The sequence below is a fragment of the Bos javanicus genome, chromosome 26 (assembly GCF_032452875.1).
Source record: "Bos javanicus breed banteng chromosome 26, ARS-OSU_banteng_1.0, whole genome shotgun sequence".
Classification (NCBI taxonomy): domain Eukaryota; kingdom Metazoa; phylum Chordata; class Mammalia; order Artiodactyla; family Bovidae; genus Bos; species Bos javanicus.
In genome coordinates, this window is record NC_083893.1 from 50,882,510 (window position 1) to 50,908,233 (window position 25,724).

The window sequence follows — 25,724 nt, forward strand, 5'->3', positions numbered from 1 at the left end:
TGACCTGAGTGCCCCCCTGGGGTCACATCACAGGCCCCGAGGCCCCGAGCCCTGAGCCAGGATGGGATCGGTCCCCCGCATCCTGGGACTCTGCAGGGCTTACCACAAGTCCACTTCTTCACACAGCAGTGTTTACAGAGCGACTGCTGTGTGCCTGGCCAGGCTGTGAGGGTGTGGCTGGCAGCCCGGCCGCAGTGCCCACTCTCCTGTGGGAGCTCTGACCCAGTGTTCCACCTGGGGGGGAACCAGCCATGCCCACACAGGCTGGTGAGACCACCATGCCCCCTCCTGTGGAAAAGAGGGTGCTGTGCTGCCTGAATCTCTGCGGGGCAGGGGTGGGGGGGTTGGCGGATCTTCACTCCCCAGGGAAAGGAGAGCCCTGGATCTTTGCTGGGCTGGGGTCGGGGTGTCCTGCTCTTTGCCCAGCCACAGGTCCCAGCTTGGGGCAAGGCTGGCCCTGGTGCGGAGGAAACTGGCCAACAGAGCCTAAGGGGCGGTGAAGGGTCAGCCCTGAAGCCGCCAAATTGAAGGAGCGGTTGTCTGGTCCGGTTTCCTTTCCACAGTCCGCTGGCAAGGTTGGGATGGAGCGCTAAGTGCTGGTCCTACGTGTCACCCGCGGACTAACTGAAGAAGCCGGCGGGCCAGAGCGCAGCTGCTCACACGGGTTCCCTCCCGGTCTCCCCCCGACCCGCGCTCCAGCCGTCCCCCCGGCGCCCCTCTCCCCGGGCTCCCCCCACCCACCCCGGGAGCCTCTGCAGCCGCCAACCCACCCCCCGCGGGGACTGCGGCAGCCCCGCCCTCGGCCGGTGGGGGCGGGAGAGGGGTACCGGCGGAAGGTGGGATACCCGCTTGCCAGCCTCCTTGGGGTGGACCACGACCCCCGCTCCGTGTGCCCAGACCCCGCAGGAGCCTGCGACGCACCGCGCAGGAACACCCGCCCCGCCCCGGAACGGCGCCCGCCGCGCACAGACCTCCAGCGCCCCCAGCACAGCCCCCGGAAACGGCCAACATCCCCGAGGGACAAAATCCCCAGAAGGCCCCTAGAGGCTCAGGCGCCCCCAGCTGCCCGCCAAAGTGAGTGCGGCCCTCCGAGTGCCCTAGTCCGGCGCCCAGGTGTCCCCACCCCCTGCCCTGCTCGGGAGACACTGCGGCAGCGCGCGGGCGGGGCGCCGGGGGCGGCGGGGCGGGGGCGCGGGGGAAACGCGGGGCGGGGGGGGGGGGCGCGGGTGCGTTGCCATGGCGGCCCCGCGCGCGTAGCCGGCCCCGGAGCGCGGAGCCGGCCGGGAGCGCGGAGGCGGCCCGGAGCGCAGGGCCAGCCCGGGAGCGCAGGGCCAGCCCCGGGGCGCACAACCAGTCCCCGAGCAGAACCAGCCCGGCGCGCGGAGCCAGCCCCGGAGCAGAGCCGGCGGCAGGGGAGCCGGGGCCGCGGGCGGCGAGGCCAGGCTGGTAGGGGCGCCGGCCGCGCGGACCTCGGTCGGCGAGGACGCGGCGGCTCTGGCGGCGGCGCGCCCAAGGATGCAGACCATGGACCGGGCCGCGGCGGCTTTCTATGAGGAGGACGGCAAGGACCTGGACTTCTATGACTTCGAGCCGCTCCCCACTCTGCCAGAAGACGAGGTGAGCCCCCACCTCACGGTGGGACCCCCACCACCCCCACCGAGGGGTTCGCAGAGAGACCCCCAGGTCCCCGGCCCCCGCGGGCCAGGTCCCGGCCGCAGGGGACCCCGCAGCTGTTCTCACCGCCCCCTCCCCGCAGGACAGCAGCTGTGGGCCGTCGGTGCGGATGTCGGCGCCCTGCAGGGGGGCGCTGGGGGCCTCGGGGCAGAGAGCCCAGTCAGGCCTGTTCCGGAGCTGGTGGTGTGGGGGCTGGGGGCCGTGACTGACGACCGACTCGGGGCCTTCAGTCAGGAGCCCCAAGTCCTGAGCCCCCAGCTGGGGTCCCCGGGCCGGAGGCTTTGTCTTGTGGGGCTTCTGGCCACTAACCCGGCCAAGCACCTCTAGAGCCGGTTTGCCTGCAGCCCCGTCAGAGAAGCTGCCCCTGGGCCTGGGTTCGTCAGGTAGCTCTGTAGGTCGGGGTCGAATGGAGACCCTGTGGCCCTTGAACAGGCCAGTCCCAGCCACAGGCAAGGTGGCTGCTGGATGGCTCAGCTGTTCCCCGGGCTTTGAGGTCTTTGCAGAGCCCCTGTCCCAGCACACGCCCGTCTGTGGGGTCTACAGACAGACCCACCTGACCTCCTGAACTGGAGGGTCACAGAAACCATCTCTGCAGGCCCTGGGGCCCTTGCCCCCAGCTGGCCCCTGCCCACATCCTTAGCTGAGCTGGTACTAAGGACAGAGAGGCTCATGCCCTAGAAACAGTCCTTCAGAGTCTGTCGAGGGGGCAGTGCCCGGGGAGGGGTGCTGCCTCCCCACACCATCCCCACCCGCCGTGGCCTGGATTTGGTGAGAGAGAGGGCCGCAGAGGGAACCGCAAGGGAATAAATAATTCTGTAGGTATCTCCACGGCTTTATGCGGAGTGAAGGGTGCTCCCAGCACACAGCCTGCAGATGCTCCCAGAGGGCAGGTTCCTAAAGCATCTGCTGGAAACCTCACGTCCCCCGAACCACCCTCCAAGGCAGACGCAGAACGTGGTTCTCCACACGGCCTCTCTGCACTGAACGCCCCACACCTCCAGGGTCTCCTCTGTGCCCAAGACACCGAGCTGTGACGGGTGCCCAGTAAACAGGGCAGGCAGAGCGGGGTTTAGACCCGAAGCCTCCACCCCGAGCCCGCCGTCTGTCCCACTGCGGAGCCCTGATGCGTTCTGGTAGCAGTCGCAGCGCCCTGGGGATGGAGTAGCCCCCGCTGAGCCCAGTGCGTGGGTCCGGGGCCCCCGCAGTCTGTGGCCGTGACCTTCAGGTGTCGTGGGAGGCTGCGGTGGTGGTCTGTCCAGCAAGGAAGTCTGGACAACTGGCCCCTCTCGCCGCAGCCTCTCCTGATGCGAGGCACTGCCCTGGGTGTGTTCTGAACCCGGAGGTCTGTCCCTGGGGCTCCCGCCGAGGTCCTGTCCCTGCTCTAGATTCTGATGCCTGCACACAGTGGGTGTGGTCAGTGGTAAAGGCTTTAAGTCCCCGCCGGGGACATGGGACTGCCCGCGACAGGTTGATTCCCCAAGGCCGTCCTGTGAGAGAGGACGGAGGGCCGGGCTGCAGGAGCCCCAGGGGGAACCGTGGGCGGGGACCGTACACTGTGCGGGAGATGCGGGTGTTCGCTGCTTACACAGCTCACTGTATCAGCTGAGTCCCGTGAGCCGGAGACTCCAGCAGGAGCCTCTGGACGGTCCCTCCCCCACTGTGACCGCGGACAAAATTCAAATTGCTGGTGAACATGTGAGAAAACGTTTAATTTCATCACACTCAGGGAGCACAAGATACAGCGCCGTGACTACCTTCCCGCCAACGCCAGGTCGGCGCGAACCAGGCCGCCCTCCCTGCGGGGTGGGGTGTGTGGAGCAGACTGACCTCTTTGGAAAACCGTTAGGGGTCCGGTAGTGGGGTGTGGATGCCCCTCCCCTTGTCCCAGCAACTTCACTCTGGGCACCTGCCCTGGGGACACATGGGCGACAGGCGGGCATGAGAACTCAGGGCCGGCACCGCCCAGCAAGGTCCTGGCCCCCAGCAGGCAGCACCCCCACTCTGGCCCCCGCGAAGGCCGGAGCAGAGAGGCAGAGCCGTCCACCAGGTGGCAGGCGGCCCTGGTCTTCAGGGGCCTTTGGGGGGCAGGGTCTCCCGGTCCCAAAGCTCCCCTGAGGGAGTATTCTTACTGCCCCCAAGACCAGCGGGACATCTGTCTCCCCGGCGCCTGTGGGCCGGGAGCTGGGCTGGGCCGGGGAGTCTGCGGCAGAGAGGCAGCATTTGAAACGCACAGAATGGCCCGTGGAGGGGTCCCGTGGCCCAGGCAGCCTGGCCCGCGGCCCACCCCAGCGGGACAGACGCTCCCGCTGGCCAGCACCTCGCTGTGACCGGCCAGTGGCAGGAGACCCCCATCTGGGACCCAGTGTGGCCACACGGGGCTGCCCGGGGAGGCTGTATCCCCTGCCTCCCCTGCTCTCCTCCCAGCCGGGACAGACACTGAGCCTCTGCCCACACGCCTGCCAGGGGCCCCGCTCTAACTGCCCCGGGAGGCCCACCCACAGACGTAGCCCATGGCCCACCGGGCAGCATCCTGCTAGGCAGTGCTGAGGGTGGGGCACGGGCCCCAGCTGGGTTCTGGAGAACCTTCTGGACCTGCCCAGAGGCTGGGTCTATACCCAGGATTTGGAGCCAGTGACTGCTGGCCGCGGTGTCTGGGTCCGCTCACGTGGGCGGTGGCAGGACGGAAGTGCCCCCGCCTGCCGCAGCCCTGGTGGGTCCTGGGCGCCTGGAGGCGGGGGGAACACAGCCGTCCGCTGGAGCCTCACCGGCTTGTCTGTTCCTAACATGTCACTCGCTGCCCACCCCACCACCCACAAACATCTGCCTCCACCATGAAGCCCTGTCGCCTTGGGTGTGGACGGGGCCTGCTTGGCACAAGGCTCAGGGTCCACGGGGTCCCAAGCTGCCCCTCGGGGAAGAGCCCCGGCTCCAGCCTAGCGGACAGGAGTTCAGGCAGGGCCGGTGGCCTGAAGACCCTGCACAGCCAGCATGTGGCCTGGCCTCTCGGGCCTTGTCTGGACCCACGGGCCAAGTCTGCCTGGCACCTGCCTGGCTTCCCTGAGCCCTGAATCCAGGCAAGGAAGGGTCCCTCCTCCCGCCTGGGCCCAAGCAGGGAGGACCAGAGGGGCAGGTCCCAGAGGGAGGTGACCGTGGGCCCAGGGTCCATCGTCATGTGGCAGGACATTCCCTGGGTGTGCTGGAACCTGCTTCAGCTGAATCCCGCCTCCCGCTGCAGTAGTGGGGTTTCGGGGGGTCTGAGACCATCCTGCCTGGTGGAGCGGGCTCTGCTGAACGGAAGCACTGACTAGGGGCCTGTGGGCAACACCCCACAGAGCCACACAGAGACCCCGCAGGGGCTCCCCTGTCTGTGGATGCAGGGCTCTGGCTTCCCTGAGGGTCTCTCCCAACCAGAGCATCGTCCACTGGGCAGGGCAGCAGAGGCCTGGCCCTGGGCCAGAAGCCATGGGCCTGCCCTGGGCGCCTTATCCTGGCAGCAGGCCTGTTTGTGTAAGCAGGCGGGCCTGGTGCCCGCGTGGCCACGGCCGGTGAGAGTCAGCGAGGCCCCTGCTGTGGCACCGGCTCAGACGCGTCCTCCTTACAGCCAATCCCGCGGGGTCCTCAGGCTGTGGACTGTGCGTGTCTGCGTGCGTGTGCATGGGCCTCATGGTGTGCGGGCATGCGTCCCCGTGCACACAGGGCCCGGCACCTCTCTAACCAGGCCCCACGGCACCCCAGGTGCCTCGGGCTCTGAGTCCTCAGGGTCCTGGGGGACAGACAGGCCCTGCGCGAGGCGGACGTGGACGACCTCTTACGGGACAACCGGACGCAGCTGGCGGGTTCAGGTTCACTGTCTGCTGCCCCCATGTGACTGCATGCTCTGCTCTTTGCTCAGGATTCTCCTTTTAAGACGCCCGTCCACCCTCCACAGGGTCCGCACACTGCCGGAGCTTGGCGCGGGGCCCCCCCCGCCCCGCCACTGGCTCTACAAGCCACGAGCCCTGGGGCTGCCTTATCCTCACCCATCTTAACGCCACGCCCAACAGAGAGAGCAGGGCAGGCCCAGGAGGGTGGCACCAAGGCCCTCCCTGAGCTGAGAAGGACGTGGACCATGGGGGAAACCAAGTCACCTGAGCAGACCTGCCCCGTCCGCCTCCGTCCCCCAGCACCGCACACACACACCGCCTCCCAACCTGCTGTCCCTCCCTTTAAACTCTTCACCTCCTCAGCCGTGGCTCTGGGGACCCATGCAGGGAAGGGAAGGAGTTTACAGGTGGAGGCTCCTTTCAGGACCTGAGCTCGGCTAAACCTGAGAACACTTTGCACGCTGGGGGTGGGGGCATTGGAGGCTGGAGGCAGAAGCTTGGTAGGGACAGGAAGCTGGGGACCTCTCTTCTGTACCACCCCGCTCACCCCTACTCTCCAACCCTGCTCACCCCTACTCTCCAACCCCGCTCACCACCCTCACCCCTACTCTCCAACCCTGCTCACCCCGCTCACCCCTACTCTCCAACCCCACTCACCCCCCTCACCCCTACTCTCCAACCCCACTCACCCCCCTCACCCCTACTCTCCAACTGCGCTCACCTCGCTCACCCCTACTCTCCAACCCCGCTCACCCCTACTCTCCAACCCCACTCACCCCCCTCACCCCTACTCTCCAACCCCGCTCACCTCGCTCACCCCTACTCTCCAACCCCGCTCACCTCGCTCACCCCTACTCTCCAACCCCGCTCACCCCTACTCTCCAACCCTGCTCACCCCTACTCTCCAACCCTGCTCACCCCCCTAACCCCTACTCTCCAACCCTGCTCACCCCGCTCACCCCTACTCTCCAACCCCGCTCACCCCATTCTCCACTCCCACTCCGAGGCTGGGTGTCCAGGCCCTTTCCTGACCACTGCCCGCATGCTTCCCCCTCAGCTCCCAGTCTGGCTCCCTCTGTGCCCCGTCCCCTCTTTAGGTGGGTGGTGTGTGAACACAGACACACAGGGCTGACCAGGGCATCAAACAATGGCCTGGAAAAGGGCGGTGAGGTACAGGGTGTCTGACGTGTGTGTGCCTGTGATGAATGTACTCGTGCAGGTGTGTAACTTGCGTGGACACGTGGGCACAAGTGTGTGGATGTGCCCGTTTTGTGTGCCTGTGCCTCTGATAACTGAGTAAATGTGTGAGTTATGTGCGTGTATGGGGACAGCAGGTGGGTGTGCGTGCACACATGCACGACAGTGTGCTAGTGTGTTGTGTGCACACACAAGTGCGTGTGTGAGTGCGTGTGGGTGGCAGGACCACAGCTGAGTCAGTTCCAGATGCGGGGCGGCCGCGGGGTCTTGTCCCCAGGCCCCCTGCCCCTCCACAGGCGCCCAGGGCTCAGCCCAGGCTGTCTCGGTAGGAGAACGTGTCCCTGGCCGACATCCTCTCCCTGCGGGACAGCGGCCTGAGCGAGCAGGAGGCCTGGGCTGTGTGCCTGGAGTGCAGCCTGGCAATGCGCAGCGTCGCCCACTCGGCCATCTTCCAGACCCTGTGCATCACGCCCGACACGCTGGCCTTCAACACCAGCGGGAACGTGTGCTTCATGGAGCAGCTCAGCGGTGAGGCCCGCGTGGCAAATGTGAACACAGAGGGGCCCGCGAGGGTGCGGCCCCCGCCCTAGGCGCAGTGGTCTGGAGCCGGGTTTCCACGGCAACCTGCCTGGGCCTGGGTGAGGGGAGGCTGGGGACTGGGCCTCGCTGGTGGGTGGTCCTGGCTGGGCCCCAGGTGTACATAGCCCTCCAGCCGGGAAGAGCCTGGCAGCCTGTCTCACCTGACATGTGTTCAGGGGTCACCATGTGAATGGCATCTTCTCTTCTCTCCCCAGATGACCCTGAGGGAGCTTTTGTGCCCCCAGAGTTTGATGTGACGGGGAACACCTTTGAGGTAAGTGGCAGCAAGGAGGCCAGCACCTGGCCCCCTGCGCGAGCGCCGGGGTCCCCCCAGAGGGGCTGCGTGGGGCACTCTCACCCTGCTGCTGGGCTCCAGCGACAGCATACGTCTGGCTGCCGGCTCCTCACTGCGCGCCTGGCGTGTTGTCTGAGTGTGAACTGACTATATTTAAGATGTTAAAAGTGCCTAAAATTACCAGTGGTGGCTGGCGGGAGTCACAGCTCCTCTGAAGGACTGGCGGGGCCGCTCGTGGGAGGCTTGTGGCCCAGAGAATCCCCCACGAGTGTGAGCCGCGGCCGGCCATGCCAAGGACACTCGGGCCAAGGTCACCGAGGCCGCCAGGCCCTGCCCCGCAAGGGAACCCCTGGGTGGAGACCCAGAGAGGGGAGGGCCCACCTGTGCCAGTTCAGCTTCCTGAAAAGAGCCTCCCGCTGCATCTCAGCCCCTGGAACTTCCTTTTCTGCACGGGGCATCACATCCTTTGTTGGGCGGGGGGCGGGACTGCTGGGGTCAGTGCTGCTCTGCGCGGCCTCGGAGTGTCCAGCACGAGCTCCCAGCCCGGTCACTGCAGAGCCGGGAGGGCCAGGGGCACGCTCCGCCCGCTTGGAGAGTCCAGCATCTCCACAGGCCTGCCTCCCTGGGGTGGCCCCGGACGATGGTCCTGTAGGCGGGGTGGGGCCCGGCAGGCCCATCTCTCTCCAGTTGTTCCACTTTTCTCCCCGTATTTTCCTCCATTTTGTCAGGATTGCAGATGTCGTGTTCACTGTGGAACGTGAGGTCTCACTTCCTTGAGGCAGCAGTTCTCAAACTCTTTGGTTCTTGGAACCCTTATACTCCTGGAAATCAAGTATCCAAAGATATCTGTGTGAGTCACACCTGCCAGTACTCACTGTGTTAGAGATAAAATGGAGAAATGCAGAGAAAGTCCACCTACTAACTCATCTAATAACAACAATCATAGACCCATTCCATGTTAACACGTATAACAGATGTTCATGAAAAGTGACGGTATTCTCCCCCACAAAAACAGTGAGGACATATTTGTAAACCTCCTGAAGGCCCAGCTCGGCGGAGGCCCGGCTCTCACCACGGCGTCTGCGGTTAGTCTGCGGTGCCCGCGCCCAGCCCACAGCCCGGGGAGCCCCCGCAGCCTTTCACTGTGAAGCTGTGTGGCCTCTGGAACCATGCTTTGAGAAAAGCTGCCTGAAGGCATGCTCTGATAAAAAAAAAAAAAAAGTTTATCAGTCCTCCTTTTACAGAAGCTTTTTTCTGGATTGGTTAATTTATCGCGCAAGTCTTCGTTGTTTTGTGCGGGCTTTCTCTAGGTGCGCGGGCTTCTCACTGCAGCGGCTTCTCTCGCTGCTGCTCACAGGCTCCGGGCGCGCAGGCTCAGTCGCCAAGGCTCGTGGGCCTTGGGGAGTGCAGGCTCGGTTGCTGCGGCTCGTGGGCCCTGCGGGGTGCGGGCTCAGTCGCCGCGGCTCGCGGGCCCTGGGGAGTGCAGGCTCGGTCGCCGCAGCTCAGCTCGCGGGCCCTGCGGAGTGCAGGCTCAGCTCGAGCTCAGTAGTGGTGAGTCACGGGCTTAGTCACTCTTCGGCACATGGAGTCTTCCCAGCCCAGCGGTCAAACCCATGTCCCCTGCATTGCCAGGTGGATTCTTAGCCACTGTACCACCAAGGGAGCCCTGTCATTTATAAAACAGTCAAATTATTGGTGTTGTTGACTTAAAAAAATGCACAATGTGAGAGTTGCAAGTTAAGTTTTATTTGGGGCAAAATGAGATGATAGCCCAGGAGACAGCGTTTCAGACATGTCTGAGAAACTGCTCCAGGGGTCGGGGGAGGTCAGTACATACATGATGTGGTGAAGGGGACGTGGCGTGGGTGCGTGCTCAATTGCTCAGTCGTGTCCAACTCTGTGACCCTGTGGACCGGGGCCCCCAGGCTCCTCTGTCCGTGGGATTCTCCAGGCAGGAGTACCGGAGCGGGTAGTCATTTCCTCCTCCAAGGGATCTTCCCGACCCAGGGATGGAACCCGTGTCTCGTGCGTTTCCTGGCAGGCAGGTTCTTTACCGATGTGCCACCTATGTGCAGTCAAGCTCCTATTCTTTTTTCTTTTTTTCATTTTTTAGATGTTATTATTTATTTATATTCATCGGCTGTGCGGGCTTTCCACTAGTTGTGGCCAGCAGGAGCTGCTCTCTCGTCGCAGTCTGTGGGCTCCTCTCTGCTGGGTCTTCTCTTCTGCGGTGTGGGCTCTAGGGCAGTGGGCTCAGCAGTTGCCCCCCCGGCTCCAGTGCACAGGCCCCGTAGTCATGGCTCACGGGCCTCGTTGCTCCACCGCCTGTGCGCTCTTGAACCGGGGATTGAATTTGTGTCTCCTGCCTCAGCAGGCAGGTTCTTCGCCGCTGGGCCGCCAGGGAAGCCCAACCACATGCCCTTGCAGAAGGCCTGCTAGTCACAGGGAGCAGGTGTCACCATGAAGGATTTCAGTGCTTTTCTAGAAATGAGGAGATGCAGAAACTGGGCTCATACAGTTGGGTCCTGCTGGCATCTGTCTGAAGACCTGTCCCGTCACCTTCCCCAGAGCAGGGGGCCGTGTTCCTGCTCTCCACCCCGAGCTCCTTTCAGGAGTGTTGAAGGTCGGCACCTGCAGCAGCACCTGATTTAACCCTTGCAGAGGTGGACGGAGAAGGCAACGGCACCCACTCCAGTGCTCTTCCTGGAGAATCCCAGGGACGGGGAGCTTGGTGGGCTGCCGTCCATGGGGTCGCACAGAGTCCGACACGACTGAAGCGACTCAGCAGCAGCAGCAGCAGCAGCAGCAGACGAGGATGGCAGAGTTGGGCACGACTGAAGTGACTTAGCAGCAGCAGCAGCAGAGGCGGGTGGCAGGGCTGTTTGCAGGTGACCATGTTTTCCCTGACCGTTAGTGGGTTTTTTTGTGTTTTTTTTTTGCCTTAAGAAACCTTCCCAACCTCAAGGTCCAACAGATACTTGGCATTTTCTGCCAAGAGTTTTAAAGGTTTTGTTGTTCACATTTAATCCACCCGAGGTGGATTTTTTTATGTAATGTGAGGCAAGGATCCAAGTTCATCCTTCTCTGTGTAGAAAAGGGTCTTTCCAGCTGTTTATTGGCTCGCCTTGGGCATACTCCAGCAAAGCCACACACACCCCGGTCCAGACAAAAGTGGGTCCACTTCCCAGACGTCTGCTGTAGTCCAAGGGTGTCTGCACCCTGCATTTATCAGCAATCCGAGCTCCACAAGGAGCCCAGTGTCTCCCAGGGAAAGGGCTCGCTCCCTGTTCCTTTCAGAAGCATCCTGGCTATTCTGAAGTCTTTCTTCTTCCACAGAAGGCTTGGATTTAGTGTCAAGTTCCATGAAAAGCTCTGTTGGCATTTTGACTAGAATGGCTCTGAATCTGTACCTCAGTTTGGGGAGCACTCACACCCTTATCGTATGTGGTCTCATCTAGAAACACATTATTCCTCTTCGTTTATTTAGCTCTTATTTACTGTCTCAGTAGCAGTTTAAAAGCTCTCCTGTGTTTTACTTGAATGTCCTTTACTAGGTTATTCTCAGGCACAGGATGCGTTTGACTCTGTAAATGGATGGTCATCTTTGGAATCACATTTTCCTGCTTTTCATGGCAAATCTACAGAAATGCAGCTCACTTTAACATCTTAATCTTGCATCAGCCCTTGTGGTAAATTATTTGATTATTTCTGATAAGTTTCTGTTTAACTGATCAAAGTGTTAGTCGCTCAGTCGTGTCCGACTCTTTGTGACCCGGTGGACTGCAGCACACCAGGCTCCTCTCTCCATGCGATTCTCCAGGCAAGAATGCTGGAGTGGGTAGCCATCCCCTTCTGCAGGGGAGCTTCCTGGTCCAGTATCGAGCCTGTGTCTCTTGCAGTAGATTCTTCACAGTCCTAGTCACCGGGGAAGCTTCCCAGGTGGCTCAGTGGTAAAAACCTGCCTGCAGCTGATCAAGTCACCAGCAGGAGGTGGCAGGCTGTGTTGCCGTCCAAAGCTCTGGTGCCACGTCCGCCGCGGGATGTGTCCCGGGTGGGCTGGAGCAGGGCTGAGCAGGTCAGTGATTCTCCGCCATCCTGAGAGCTCCTCCCACCTTCCCAGCAGGACGACTTCTGCCTGAGGCCCCTGCTGTAGAGAGGCCTCCTGTTCTATTGTGCAATACTTCTGCAGCTTTTGAAGTGATTATTAAGATGTCAGTATCTCCCAATTGTTTTCTAACGTTAAGTCAACCTTTCTTACTTAGAAATACCTAAACGGGCAGCATCCTGTGTTTTCTTTATGCCCTCGAGTTTGATCGACAGGTGCCTGCTTCGCATCTCTGCGTGTTTTCGTGAGGGGCTGGTGAGTTTCCATTCCGTTGGTGTTTCTGACTGTGTTGCCATCAGGAGTATCTTTTTCGTGTGCAGATGCCCCCGCCTCCTTTGCCGTGTTACAACTTAGATAAGAATGGAATAGTCTGGCCAGACTGACTTAGGCAGCCGTCTGTTTCCTTGGAGCAAAGAGCTTTAATTGCTGCTCTATTTTTAATAATTATAGGACTTATCTGTTTTAAATTTCTTATTGACTCAGCTTTTGATAAACCACATATTTCTAAAAATTTACGCATTTTTACCTGTGTTTTTAAAGTTGCAGGGGACGTCCTTTCCTAATCAATGCCTTTATTGTGGGTGCCCCTTCCACTCCTTGGATGGCTCATTTGTGCCTCCTCTTCTGGTCTTGCAGGAAGGAGTACATCCCTTCATACCCTGTGTTTTGTTGGTTTTGTCAACAGAAATAGTAACAACCCACAGTAGAAATGCAAAGACTGCTATTTGAGCCACACAGAGGCCTGCAGCCCGAAAGACGCAGAGTCAAGAAGCACTTGCGGCATGTCCCCAGAATCCAAAATGTGGGAGTTTTAAAGGCAAACCCCACAAAAGTGCTTAAGTGTCTGTCAGGAATTAGGGTTGGAGCTGCAAGAAGGAAGGATTTGTTGGGGTCTGAAATGGCTGCATAGTCACAGGGGGAGGCTTGAGACCTAGGGTTGCAGGTGGCCGCTGCTGGCGGATACTGTTCCGAGAGCGGCTGGTGGTATCCCTGAGTCTGACAGCAGCATCCTGAAATCCGAGTTCTCAGGGATGCAGGAACGTGTCTGAACCCTCAGCCACCTGGATCCTCCCTGGATGCCTGAACCGCAGCGACTCCATTCTGATTTTTAAAGGCATTCTCTTCTCTACTGGTTAAAGCAGTCATATGATGTGTGTTCAGCAGGCCATAAATCGAGCTGCTGTAGATGAATGGATAACGAAGAAGCAGGGATGTCCCTGTGGTCCAGTGGTTAGGACTCAGCACTTCCACTGCTGTGGCCTGGGTTCATCCCTGGTTTGGGAACTGAGACCCTGCAAGCCTCATGGTGAGGCCAAAAAGGAGAAGAAAGTGATGCGTATGCACACCAGAACACTACTCAATGTGCTGTGTATATACACCAGAACACTACTCAGTCGTGAAAAACGATGAAATAACGTCCTTTGCAGGAACATGAATGGACCCAGAGAGGATCATCAGAGTGAAGTGAGTCAGACAGAGAAAGACAGATACCATATGGTAGCACTTACACGTGGAATATAAAATATGACACAAATGAGCTTATCTACCAAACGGAAACAGACTCATAGCCACGCAGCTCAGACTTGTGGTCACCAAAAGGGAGGGAAAAAGCGGCAGTTTGGGGTTAGCGGATGCAAACTGTTACATGTAAGATGGGAAACGGCAAGGTCCGCCGCCGGCACAGGGCACCGCATTCGGCGTCCTGTGATAAACCACAATGAAAAGGATTCTTAAAGTACATATTTATATATAAACGAGGCACCTTGCTGTACAGCAGAAGTTAACACATTGATCAACTGTACTTCAATAAAATAAAATAGTTTAAAAACACAGGCTTCTCGGGTCAGCACAAAGTTCGAGCCAAATCTTGCGTGAGCCAGAGCGACTGCCCCACGTGGACACTGCTCCCATCAGCTTTGCGGAGAGCCCGCCTCGTGTCCTGTGCTGCGTCCTGCCCTGGATGCTCCCCCATCAAGTCTTCGCTTCCGTTTCAGTCTCTTTCTTCCTGTGCTTGTTTCAAGTTAATGAGTCTTCCTGACTTGAGTCGGACACTCAGCTCATTAGTCTGAGCTTTTCTTCTTTCCTAACATTAGGGTCAACACCTAAAGCTAAGACTTTCCATCCAAACCTGAGTTTTGCCTCAGCATTTTCAGTATCATTCACTTCTAAGTGTTACGGCCAGGGATCAAACCCACGTCCCTTACATCACAGGCAGATTCTTTAACCACTGCACCTCAGGGAAGCTCCTGATTGGCTTATTTCTTTTTTAGATGTTTCATTGTTAATGTATAAAAATGTAGCTGATTTACGTGCTGATTTTGTGTCCTGAAGTTTTACTGCATTTGTTGATTAGTTCTAAAAGTTTTTTGATGGAATCTAAGATTTTCGCATGTAAGCTCACATCATGCACAGAGACAATTTCATCTCTTCCCTTCTAGTTTGGATGCCTTTTATTTCATTTTCTTGCCTAATTGTCCTGGCTATCAACAACTTCCAGTGTGTTGAAAAGGAATTGTGAGAATGGGCAACCTTGTCTTGTTCTAAACTTAGAGTTCAGCGTTTCCCGTTGGGTATGATGTTAGCTGACCTGTCATTTGTGGCCTTTATTATGTTGAAGCGCATCCCTTCCATACCCAGCTTATTGTGAGCTCTTGTCATGAAAAGATGCTGAATTTTTCCAAATGCTTTTTCTGCTTCTACTGAGGTGATCATATTAACTTTTATTCTATTAATATGGTGAATTACATTTATTGATTTGTCTATGTTGAACCATCTTTGCATCCCCCAGGGACAAATTCCAGTTGCCCATGGCATATGATCTTTTAATGTACTTTTGAATTTAGTTTGCTAATATTTTGTTAAGGATTTTTACACCTGTATTCATCAGGGATGTTGGTCTGTAGTTTTCCTGTATTGCCTTGTCTAACTTTGATGCCAGGGTAATGCTGACCTCATAAAATGAGTTTGGGAGTGTTCCCTCTCATTTGATTTTTTGGAAGAATTTGAGAAGGACTGGCATTAATTCTTCTCTAAATATGTGTTTGGTAAAAAGTCACCAGTGAAGTCATCTGGTCCTGGGCTTTTCTTTGTTGTGAGGTTTTTGATTTCTGGTTCAATCTCCTTATTAGCAACAGTTCAGTTCGTTTCTCGTGACTCAGTCTTAGTGCCCTGCGTGTTTCTAGGGATGTGTCCATTTTTCTCTAGGTCTTCCAGTTTGGCGCATACATAGTGGCCTCTTATGGCCCTTTTTTCTGTGGCATCAGGTGTAAAATCTCCTCTCTCATTTCTGATTTTACTTGAGACCTCTCTTGTTTCCCTAGTCAATCTAGCTAAGGGGTCCACAACCAAGCCAGAGGCATGTCTGCCTCTCACCTGATCAACAGGTGGGTACGACCCCTGCCGGGTCCCTTGGCAAATGTTGCTGGATGCCACAGCTCCCACAGGGGAACTTTTGTCCACAGATGGATCAAAGTGCTGCTGACGGTACAATCTAGAAACAGCCATCCCGCCCATATCCAAGTGTTTCATCTTGTATGACGGTGGTCCTCCCAAACTCTGCAGCACCAGTGCTGTCCCACTAAAATCCCAACCATTCTGGCTTGTTTTTAATGGGAATGGTGGAACTTTACATCTAAACTTGACGAATGTGAAAATAATCTACCTGGGGGGCAGGGGGAGATGGAGAGCAATCTGTCCTCCAGGTGTGGAGTGCACTCTGAAGCTACCGTGATTAAAGAGCACAGTCTGGACAGAGGGAGACCCAGAGTGAGAGGAGGGGAGGCCAGAGCGCAGGCCCTGGGGAGCGAGGGCGCGGGACGAGGCTCAGGCAGGCAGACGGTGGGCTCCTCTTCAGCTGCTCAGGGTGGCTCTCCACCAGGAAACAAGCCCCCATCCCTGCAGTGCCCAGCAAAAAGACATATGGGTCAGAGCTCAATGCTTCACAATTACAAAAGTATTGGAAAAACACAGAAGTAAGCAGTTTTTATTGTGCTGGGCTAGGGAAGGCCCTCCAAGGAAGCCAATAAGAGAATGATCTCACTCATGAGCCAAGCTCCGTAGCAGCTGGCCATGACCCCGAGCGGCAGCCTCGCTGGTGGGGCCTGAGCCTTCGCGAACGTGGCATGGTTGCATGAAGATGTCACATGAGGATGGTCACTGCAGCGCTGGTCACAGTAGCAGATTCACCAGTGAAACAGTAGAACTTTTTAATGTCAGAGACACATGAACAAAGTTAAAAGACCAGTGACGGAACATACATGTGACACCGAGACCAAGACCAGCCCCTTTTTGCCTGAAAAGGGCGTGTTCCTCAGTGTGGTCTGACTTTCTGAGACCCAGTGGACCATAGCCCGCCAGGCTCCTCTGTCCATGGGATTCTCCAGGCAAGAATACTGGAGTAGGTTGCCATGCCCTTCACCAGGGGGTCTTCCTGACCCAGGGGTCAAACACGCGTCTTTTGTGTCTCCTGCACCAGGAGCCACCAGGAATGCACCCAAAACAGGCAACAGCTCAGCAGAGAATTAGCAAAGTCCATGAGTGGGCATAAAGAGGAACAGTTAGGGCAGGAATAGAGGTGTCTTGGGGGTGCGGGATGAGGCGGGGAACTGCCCTGGAAAGATCAGGGGTGCTCCTGGCCCGGAAGAGCAACACCAGGAGCGACAGGTGGCTGTGCGCTGGCCTGCACGACCCCGACCACATGGCCCCGCCCCCAACGGCCTCACGGCCACGGCCCCGCCCCACCACGCCCCCGCCCCAAGGGCCAGCCCCAGGTCCCCCCCGACCCCCACCAGGTTCCCCGCCCCCCGCCCCCCGTGGCCACGGCCCCACGGCTCTGCCCACCGCCCCACCCGTGGCCCCAACCCGTGGCCCCGCCCACGCCCCACGGCCCCGCCCATGGCCCACACGGCCCCACCCCCGGCCCCAGCGGGTCTTTGATGCTGCAGGCTCACATCTACTCTCTGGGGGCCACGCTGAAGGCAGCCCTCGACTACGTGCCAGAGCCTGACCCCCAGCCCAGGCTGAGCCAGGAGCTGGAGGCGCTGCTGGGCCAGATGCAGGCGGAGGACCCCGGGGACCGGCCCGACCTCCAGGTAAACTCACAGGCCTGCCTCGCTTCACCCCAGGAGATACCCTGAACCCTGCGCAACCCCGGCCCGCGCTCGCACACCCAGTAAGCACGCGGGGCCCCCACCACCTGGTCATCCGGGCTCCTGACTTTTATACTCTGCACTTCGGCCTTGAAGGGTGCGCCTTGTAATGGTCACGGGCGGGACAGAATCTGCGGGTTTCCGTAAGCACCCCCAGCCCCGGCCCGTGACCCCAGAGCTTGGAAGGCTTAACGGGCGAGGGTGGGGGCCGCCCTGGGGCGGGGGCGCGGGCTGAGCACCGGCCCGCCGCAGAGCATCATCGCGCTGTGCGAGGAGAAGATGCAGCTCACGTCGTCCTGCCGCCTGTGCCGGAGCCTGTCGGCCGCCGGGAGGAGAGTGCTCTCCATCGAGTCTTTTGGGGCGTTCCAAGGTAAGCACACCCGCCAGCGGGCCAGCACGCGTGCGCAGGCACCACCGCGCGTGCAGCCGTGCACGTGTGGGTGTGCACGTCAGCACCAGCGTCCTCACACACCCTGGAAGCACCCACACTTACGTGCACCCGTATCCAAACAGATCACATGCAGCCCCCCAGCACACACACAAACATACATGTATGTGCAAACTCGGACACGCCTATTTAGACCACTCAGCCAGCAGGCACACACGCCGCGCACGCCCACAGCTCACACACGCACATGTACACACACCCAATCAGGTGAGGGGCAGGCCATCTGGGACGTGGGTGCTCAGGACCCCGCACCTCTGTCCTGCTCTGTGGGCCTTGGGGCTGTGGACCCAGCGCCGTCCTCTGGCAGCCCCCTAGTTCTGCCACACACGCTGTTGCTGAAGCATGTGGGACTTCCGCGGCCCTGGGTGTACTCTCGACTGGCACTCTGAACCAGTGCCGGCGTCTGCTCTGAGCTGTGCTCGAAGCACGGAGCCCGGCAGGGCCCGGGGGAGGCAGAGCCTCTGGGGCGGCAGGGCCCCTCTCGCAGCCAAGCAGCAGCTTCTCCCGCCAAGTCGGCGTTCGTGGCGCTGCAGTGGCACTGGGCCCGCTGGCGGTTCTAACAGTGGGGAGGCTCTGGGGCGGGGCCTGCAGTCCCCCAGCAGTAGGAGGGCAAGCGTCTCTAGAGCGGTTCACACAGACGCGTGTGCGCGGAAGGCTTTGCGTCAAGATGAGGCGGGACTGCAGCCAGGTTTAATTTATTCCTTTGGGGAGGATCGCTTGTGTAATTGTAATAGCAAAACGATGTGCTTTTCGGATGAGGTGATTAGACAGGCCTTAGGAAACGTTTCCCCCGCGGGAAGCTCATCCCCGGTGGCGGGGGCGGGCACCAGAGCCTTGGAGACTCGTTAATTAGCCAGGATGGTGCGATTAAGGAGGCAGGCCAGGGCGTCTCTGGGCCAGTACGGGATAGGGGGTGGCCAGGGGTCCTGCAGCAGTGTGTTCACTGGTGCCCGTGGGCAGGGGAGGCAGGGAGAGGCCCACCCAGGCTGCCGCCCTCCGCAGTGACCATGCCCTGCTCTCCTCCAGATGTCAGCGACATCACCTGGAGGGGGCGACTGGCTCCTAGAGGTGCGGGGCCCAAAAGGCAGCTGGGGGACCATTCTGCTGACCCCGAGGCCCTGCCTGCCCCGGAGGGCTGGCCCCCGAGCCCCACCAGAGAAGGCCCAGAGCACCCCGGGACCCCACCTTCCAAGGCTCTGCTGTCTTCCCCTGTGAAGAATGGAGAGAGCCCAGGTCAGGAGGGGCTGGCCCCCGAGAGGCTGGCCTGCCTCCTCCTGGACGCCCAGCAGCCTCCGGCTGACCAGGACAGAGGCTTCCTGGACAAGAGCCGCCTGAGAAAGGTGCGGACGCTCCCCCGGCTCCCGCCCGACGGCCCCGAGTCCGGCGCCCTCTGCCTGTCGCTGACCAGCGTGAAAACCCCGCTGCCCACATCGGAATTCTTCCCTCCAGACCCCAAGAAGGCCTTTCCGGAGGGGAAACATGGCCTGTCCAGCTTCCAGGCACAGCCTGGATCCAGACTGTGGCTGGAGCGAGAGCTCGAGCTCCGTCGCCGAGGGGACAAGAGGGTGGGCGGCGTCAGCCCAGCGCGGGAAAGCCCGCCGCCTGGTTCCGAGGGCCCTCGAGATGCGGGTGGAGACCCAGGGACTCTGGAGCCTGACGAGGGGACTGCGGACGGAGCTGGGGAGCCGGACAGGGCAGCTGCCGAGCAGGTGGGTGACTGGGTCCCACACGCTGGGCGGGTCCTGCGCACGCTCACGGGCGCCCTCCGAGTGCTGGGCATTTACCCCAAGGAAGGAGGGCAGCCTCAGCTTCACTTTGGCTCAGTTTCCAAGCTTTAAGACGGGGAGCCAGGCACGCCTTTGCTGGGTTAGTTTTTCTCTCAAAGAGGCGCAGGGAGCAGCCTTTCCAGGAGGAGGCCCAAAGGCTGTCTCCACTCTGCTTCGCCAGCCCTGGCGCTCAGGGGCGTCTTTAAGTTAGAAATTAATTAAGAATGTGGGTTGAGGTTGCTTACCTGTCAAGCTGGTTGGAAAGGTGATAGTCGCTCAGTCGTGTCCGACTCTGTGCGAGCCTATGGACTGCAGCCCACCAGGCTCCTCTGTCCTTGGGATTCTCCAGGCAAGAATACTGGAGTGGGTTGCCATGCCCTCCTCCAGGGAATCTTCCTGACCCAGGGATCGAACCCTGGTTTCCTGCATTGCAGGCGGATTTTCTACCATCAGAGCCTGAGCAGCATTCTCCTCAGCGTTCTCCTCCTACTGGGTTCTGAGCAGCCGCCGTGACCGGGGGTGGGGTCTCCCCAAGGAGGTGGGGTCTTCTGGGTGGAGGGCGGGGCCTCCCTGGGGCCTCGTGTCGGGGGTGGAGTGGTGATCTTCCACACCCGGCGTGCGTCCCTTCAGCCGTGTGCGAGTCATTCGACCCTACGAACGTAGCCCACCAGGCTCCTCTGTCCTGGTACTGTCTCTTTGTAAGCTGGGAAGGACAGAGAACGCCTTTAGAGCCGGTGTCTGGGAGGTCTGTGTGTTTTTAGCGTGACCGAGGCTGATCTGAGTGGCCTGCAGCAGCCCTCAGCCCTCTTGTGGGCGGAAGTCTTGGCCCCAGCAAGTCACTCCCCCGAGGCGGGTCCCCGTGAGCATCTTGGGACAAAGCCACCTGGGGGTCTGTGGCCCAAATACGTGTGAATGTGGGGCAGTGCTGTCCCCCAGCCTCGTTCACCACCTCTGCTGACCCCGGGCTTCCCTGGTGGCTGACACGGTGAGAGTCTGCCTGCAGTGTCGAGATCCGGGTTCGATCCCTGGGTCAGGAAGATCCCCTGGAGAAGGAAATGGCAACCCACTCCAGTATTCTGGCCTGGAAAATCCCATGGACGAGGAGCCTGGCAGGCTACAGTCCATGGGGTCCCAAAGAGTCAGACACGGCTGAGCAACTTCACTGCTGACCCAGAGGTTCAAGGGGAGGGCTGACTGAGTTACATTTTTATTCATATTCTGACAAGCATCTGAGGGTAATTTACATGAAGAATATGGTTACTTTAAAATGGAAATCCCTCCTGGAGACCCCAGCAGGCACTGACACGTGCTCAAGGCCCACACGCCGTCCACTCCACCCACACCGTCCCACCGCCCGCCCCACCGTGTCCGCCCACACCCACACCGTCCCACCGCCCGCCCCACCGTGTCCGCCCACACAGCCGCACTTGTGTTCACGGAGCCAGGCTCCGGGATGAAGACCTCAGGCCTGAGCCAGGGGCCCCACTCACCTTCAAATGCCCGACAGCCTCACAACAGCCAACGTCCCAGATGGGTAAACTGAGGCTTGGGACCACTGTGCAGAGGGTGGGTGGTGTCTGGGGGCAGAGCTGATGGGGTGCCCAGCCATGGTCTCAGCCACCAACTTTCCTGCCCCAAAGGCCTCCGGTGACTAGGCCCCCACACAGGCCACAGCTCATTAGATGTCAGAGACCCAGATCTCTGGAGAGCACGTCCTGGTTGCAAAGCTGGCTGCTCCAGTCCCACATACAGCAGGAGACTTGGGGAGTCCTGTGCCCCTGAACCCAGGCCGCTGGCCAGGCACAGCCTGGGTGAGACAGGCAGGGAAGACACAGGACCAGGGCGGCTGCACCCTGGCGTAGAGTGGAGTTCGGGAGTGGTGAAGCCACCACCTCCGGAACCTTCCCGTAAACACGCCCATCTGTGTCCGAGGGTGGCGGCTCGGCCTAGCTCCTCCTGTGTCCCCAAAGCAGAGAACGCCCCCGAGCTGAACTCAGTCTTCTGATCCTGGGACTTTTATGGGGTTGGGGTCGCAAGGAAAGGGGGACATGTAACATGAAATCACAGTCTTAACCATTTCAAGGGCACAGGTCGGTGGCATTAGGTATTCACACTGCCGTGCGAACATCACCACCACCATCTCTAGAACTTTCTCATCTTCCCAAACTGAAACTCTGCCTGCTTTGAGCATGGACCCCTCCTCCCCACCCCCAGCCCTGATACCCTCCCATCTGCTTCCTGCCTCTGGCTGTGACCCCTCAAGTCTATGATGTGTGAGGAATCAACGTCCCTCTGTGGCTGGCGTGTCACTGACCAGGCTTTATCTGCATTGTTGCTGTGTCAGAATTCCCTTCCTCGTTAGGGCTCAGTGATGTCCCTCGAGTGGATGGACCAATCATGCTTGTCCATCCATCGCCCGAAGGCGCTTGGGCTCTTCCACGTCTCTGCTCTTGTGAGTCACGCTGTTTTGAACATGGGTGTGTAACCACATCTTCAAGACCCCACTTTTAAGCGGGGCTGCTGGAGCAGATGGTGATTGCGCATCTGCTTCTCTGAGGGGCCGCCGTGCAGCGTCCACACTGGTGCGCGTTTTGCGTTTCCGCTGGCCGTGCACAGGGATCTGGACTGTCCACTCGCCCCCGGCCTGTGGTGCGGGGGGAGGGGCACACACACCGTGTTGGAGGCGGTCTTTGCCCTGTAAGCCCCTCCCAGGTGCCTGCACCCTGAATGTGGCTCCCCCACCCCCAGGGCGTCTCCCTGCAGGACCTCCTGACCAAGCTGGGCCGGCCCTTCAAGGAGTACGAGCTCTGGGCTCTGTCCCACGCGTGCCTCAGCACCCTGCGGACGCTCGGCCAGCACCCAGGTGACCCCCCTCTGCGGGTCCTCCCCCAGCACGTCTGGCCCGGGACCTGGGGGCTGAGTGGCCTCCCATGCCCGTGTGCTGTGTGCACAGCCTGGGGCCGGGCGGCCGTGTCCACCGTGTGAGCCGGGGGCAGCCTGGGGTGTTGGCTCTGGTCCCAGGACCAAGGGGGTCAGAGCGCAGCTTAAAATGTGTGGGCCTTAGAGCGGGGACCCTGCAGCGAAGCCAGAGCCGCTTGGGGGGGCTCAGCCTACGCCCTCTCAGCAGGGGTGACGCTGTCCCCACTGACTGGTGGGGGTGGTCTTGGATGCTGTGATGCTGTGTGGCCCCCAAAGCTCCGCCCTGCCAGGCAGAGAGATGGTCTCTGGCCCCACCGTGGTTCTGGCACATGACAGACGGGGCAGACGCTGCGGTCCAGCCGCCCCCGGGACCGTGAGCCTCAGCTGCGCGTACAGAGCCGGCCTCCCCCGAGGCCCCTCCCCAGGCAGCACTCAGCGGGCGGGCCCCGTTCCTCTGCCCCCCTCCTCCCACACCGCCTGCGCCCCGGCAGCCGCCCTGCCCTGCCCGCCGCTAGGCCGGCCCTTGGGGGGCCCTGACCTGCACCTCCCCCCTCAGCCTGCCTGTGTCTGGACTCCGTGCTGGTTGCCGAAGACGGGGCCGTGCTTTTCGGGCCACCTCCTGCCAACGGTGCGTGAGCAGGCTTGCCTGGGGGCTGCAGCAGCACCATGGCCACGCTGAGGCTCAGTGAGGTTTGGGGTCTTCTCTCTCAGGCGCTTACAACGCGTTCTTCCTGGCTCCCGAGGTCGCAGAGCAGAAGCTGATGACTGAAAAGGTACCAGGGCTCTTCCACCCTCCCTGCCCCTTCCCACCCCTCCCGGAGCGCCCGCAGCCCCTTCCTGTGTCCTCCCGCACCCCTCCCCTGACCTCCTGCACCCTCTCCCCAGGGCGCCTGCAGTCCCCTTCCCGGGGTGCCCACAGCCCCCTTCCTGTGCCCTCCCACACCCGCTCCCCACCTCTTCCCACCCCTCCCGGGATGCCCGCAGCCCCCCATGGCCTCCCGCACCCCCCCATGGACTCCTGCACCCCCTCCCCTGACCTCACACACCCCCTCCCCTTACCTCCCGCACCCACCTCCCCATGGTGCCCACACCTCGTCCAGGGAGCCTGGTGGGGAAAGGGCAGAGGACGGGCCCAGTGTGAGGACCACCAGCTCTGAGGCAGCCCCACTAGTGCAGCCCCCCGGGTCGGGAGGCGCTGCAGGGCCCGGGAAACATCTGCCTGGTCGCTGCCTCCTGGAAGGTGACAGGGTCACCCAGCTTGCACTTCTCCATGGCCGGCTCCAGGCCGTGTGTGTGGACCCCAGGACCCCATGGGTTTGCAAGGCACTTGTCAAACATACCCATTATTAAAAATTAATTTGTACAAACTTATAATCAAGTAAATTACATTCAAAACCAAGGTAGAACTTCTGCTTCTGGGAGCATGGGGGAGGGGTTAGTTCCTGCCCCCCCATCCCAAGCACACGGTTCCTAAAGCAGGAGTGGATGGCAGGCAGGTGGGGAGCAGAGGCTGCCCCGGGCGGGGGGGCGCCTTGGCCGGGAGCGGTGGTCCCGAGAGCCCAGGGATGCCTGCCTCACACGTGGAGGATGAAGGGCATCTGGGAAACCCCAGCGGGCACAGCTCAAGCCCAGGGGAAGCCCATACTCTGGAGCTAGAGTGGCAGGAAAGGGGAAGGCAGCCCGTCCCTCCGGGTCAGCCTTCTCAGCTGGCGGAGAAGGCTGAGCAGCCAGCCTGTGACCCCGACCTCCTGGCAGCGAGAAGTGCCTCCCCCAGCAGGGGCAGTGCCCAAGGAGGCCTCAGGAAGAGTTGGGACTCTGCCATTGTCCACTTCCCCTCCAATAATCACTAAAAAATGAAACAGTTGTAAGTCTAACAAAGCATGTACAGGACTTGTATGCTGAAAACCTGAAAAGAAGTGAAGTCTCAACTCAGTAATCTAAGCTCGCAGCTCAAGCACCCGGAAATGAAGAGTGAAATAGACCCAGAGCAGAAAGAAGGAAACGGAAGTTGAGAGCAGAAGTCAATGAAGTGAAAACGGAAATACAGTCAAGGAAGCCAACAAGAAACGGACGAGTTCTTGGAAAAGACCAATAAAACCAACTTACTGAGGAGCAAACAGTGAAGGGAGGCACAGACTACCAATGTAGGAATGACTCGGGGGCGCCCACAGACCCTGCAGGCACCAGAAGGGTGATGGAACACCGCAGACGGCCCCACACACGTGCAGCGACTCAGACGGACAGGACCAGTGCCTCAGAGACATCACGTACCTCCACTCACCGTGATGAAATAGACCTTGAATAGCCCCGTAACCGTTGAGGTGGTTGAATTTGCAATTTTTAAACTCTCTGAATCTCCAGGTCCAGATGGTTTTACCTGGGAGCTCTGCTGAACGTTTGAAGAGGAACTAATGCCAGTTCTACACAGTCTGCTCCAGAACACAGAAGTGAACACGTCCCAAACCATTTTATGAAGCTGTTATTACCCTGATGCCAACACCAAAGACTAGCAGTGAAGACCTTGCCTGCCGACGCCGGAGACGTGAAAGACACGGGTTCAACGCTGGGTGGGGGAACCCCCTGGAGGACAGCACGGCCACCCACTCCAGGATTCTTACCCAGAGAATCCCAAGGACAGAGGAGCCTGGAGGGCTCAGTCCATGGGACTGCAAAGAGTCAGACACGACTAAAGTGACTTAGTGTGCACGCCTGTGTATAAGATACATGTAGGGAAAACTAATAAAACTGATATGAAAGAAACCAAAAAGCTAAAAAAATGGAAAGGTCATCCATGTTCACACACTGAAAGACTCAATGTTAGCACCATGTCAGTTCTTCCCAATTTGATCTATAGATTCAGTGCAATTCCAGTGAAAGTTCCAGCAAGTTATTTTGTGGCTACTGATGGACTGATTCTAAGGTTTATGTGAAGAGGCAGGAGACTCAGAATAGCAGACACAATATTGAAGAACAGAGTCAGAGGCCTGATGCTACTCAGTTCTAAAACTGATTGTAAGCGACAGTAATCAAGTGTGGTTTTGGCAAAAGGAAAGGCAAATAATAATGGAACAAATTAAAGGAACAAGACTGCCCAGAAACACCCACACAAACACAGTCAGCGGGTCTTCGGCAAAACAGCAAAGGCAATCTGGGAGAAACAACGGTCTTCTCAACAGGCGGAGCCAGCACAACAGGACAGTGTGAAAGGACCTTCACACAGACCTTGCACTTTTCATAAAAATTAACTCAAAATGGATCAGGGGCCTCAAACCTATAAAACTTCTAGAAGATAATGTAGGAGAAAATCTAGACAAAACTTTAGACAAAATCTAGGCAAAATTTAGATACAAAGCCAAAGCATGATCTATGAAAGAAACAATAGATGTTAGACTTCTTTATTAGATTCTTCTGCTCCATAAAAGATACAGTTAAGAGAATGAGAAATCAGGCCACAGATGGGAGCAAAACCCATATCTGACAAAGGACTTGTATCCCAAATATGCCAAGAACTCTTAAAACTCAACAACAGAGTGCCTGAAGAACTATGGATGGAGGTTCGTAAAATTGTACAGAAGGCAGTGATCCAAACAATCCCCAAGAGAAAGAAATGCAAAAAGGCAAAATGGTTGTCTGAGGAGGCCTTACAAATAGCTGAGAAAAGAAGAGAAGAGAAAGACAAAGGAGAAAAGGAAGGATATACCCATTTGAATGCAGAGTTCCACAGAATAGCA

At 59.1% G+C, this 25,724-nt stretch overlaps 1 protein-coding gene across 5 annotated transcripts in view; it reads left to right on the forward strand.

Annotated features, from left to right (window-relative positions):
* Nucleotides 1-1,364: 1,364 nt before the first annotated feature.
* The window catches only part of KNDC1 (kinase non-catalytic C-lobe domain containing 1), a 51,278-nt gene continuing 26,918 nt past the window's right edge, over nt 1,365-25,724 (forward strand). For 3 of the 5 annotated variants that reach the window (XM_061403920.1, XM_061403921.1, XM_061403922.1), the window contains exons 1-9: nt 1,365-1,617; nt 7,064-7,262; nt 7,529-7,587; nt 16,657-16,803; nt 17,113-17,230; nt 18,335-19,017; nt 21,823-21,937; nt 22,550-22,621; nt 22,705-22,766. In XM_061403920.1, coding sequence (XP_061259904.1) covers nt 1,516-1,617; nt 7,064-7,262; nt 7,529-7,587; nt 16,657-16,803; nt 17,113-17,230; nt 18,335-19,017; nt 21,823-21,937; nt 22,550-22,621; nt 22,705-22,766 — 1,557 coding nt within the window. In that variant the 5' untranslated portion in view covers nt 1,365-1,515. Of the gene's footprint in view, nt 1,618-7,063; nt 7,263-7,528; nt 7,588-8,336; nt 8,919-16,656; nt 16,804-17,112; nt 17,231-18,334; nt 19,018-21,822; nt 21,938-22,549; nt 22,622-22,704; nt 22,767-25,724 lie in introns of those variants that run through there. The other 2 variants (XR_009733905.1, XM_061403923.1) reach the window with 2 other exon arrangements.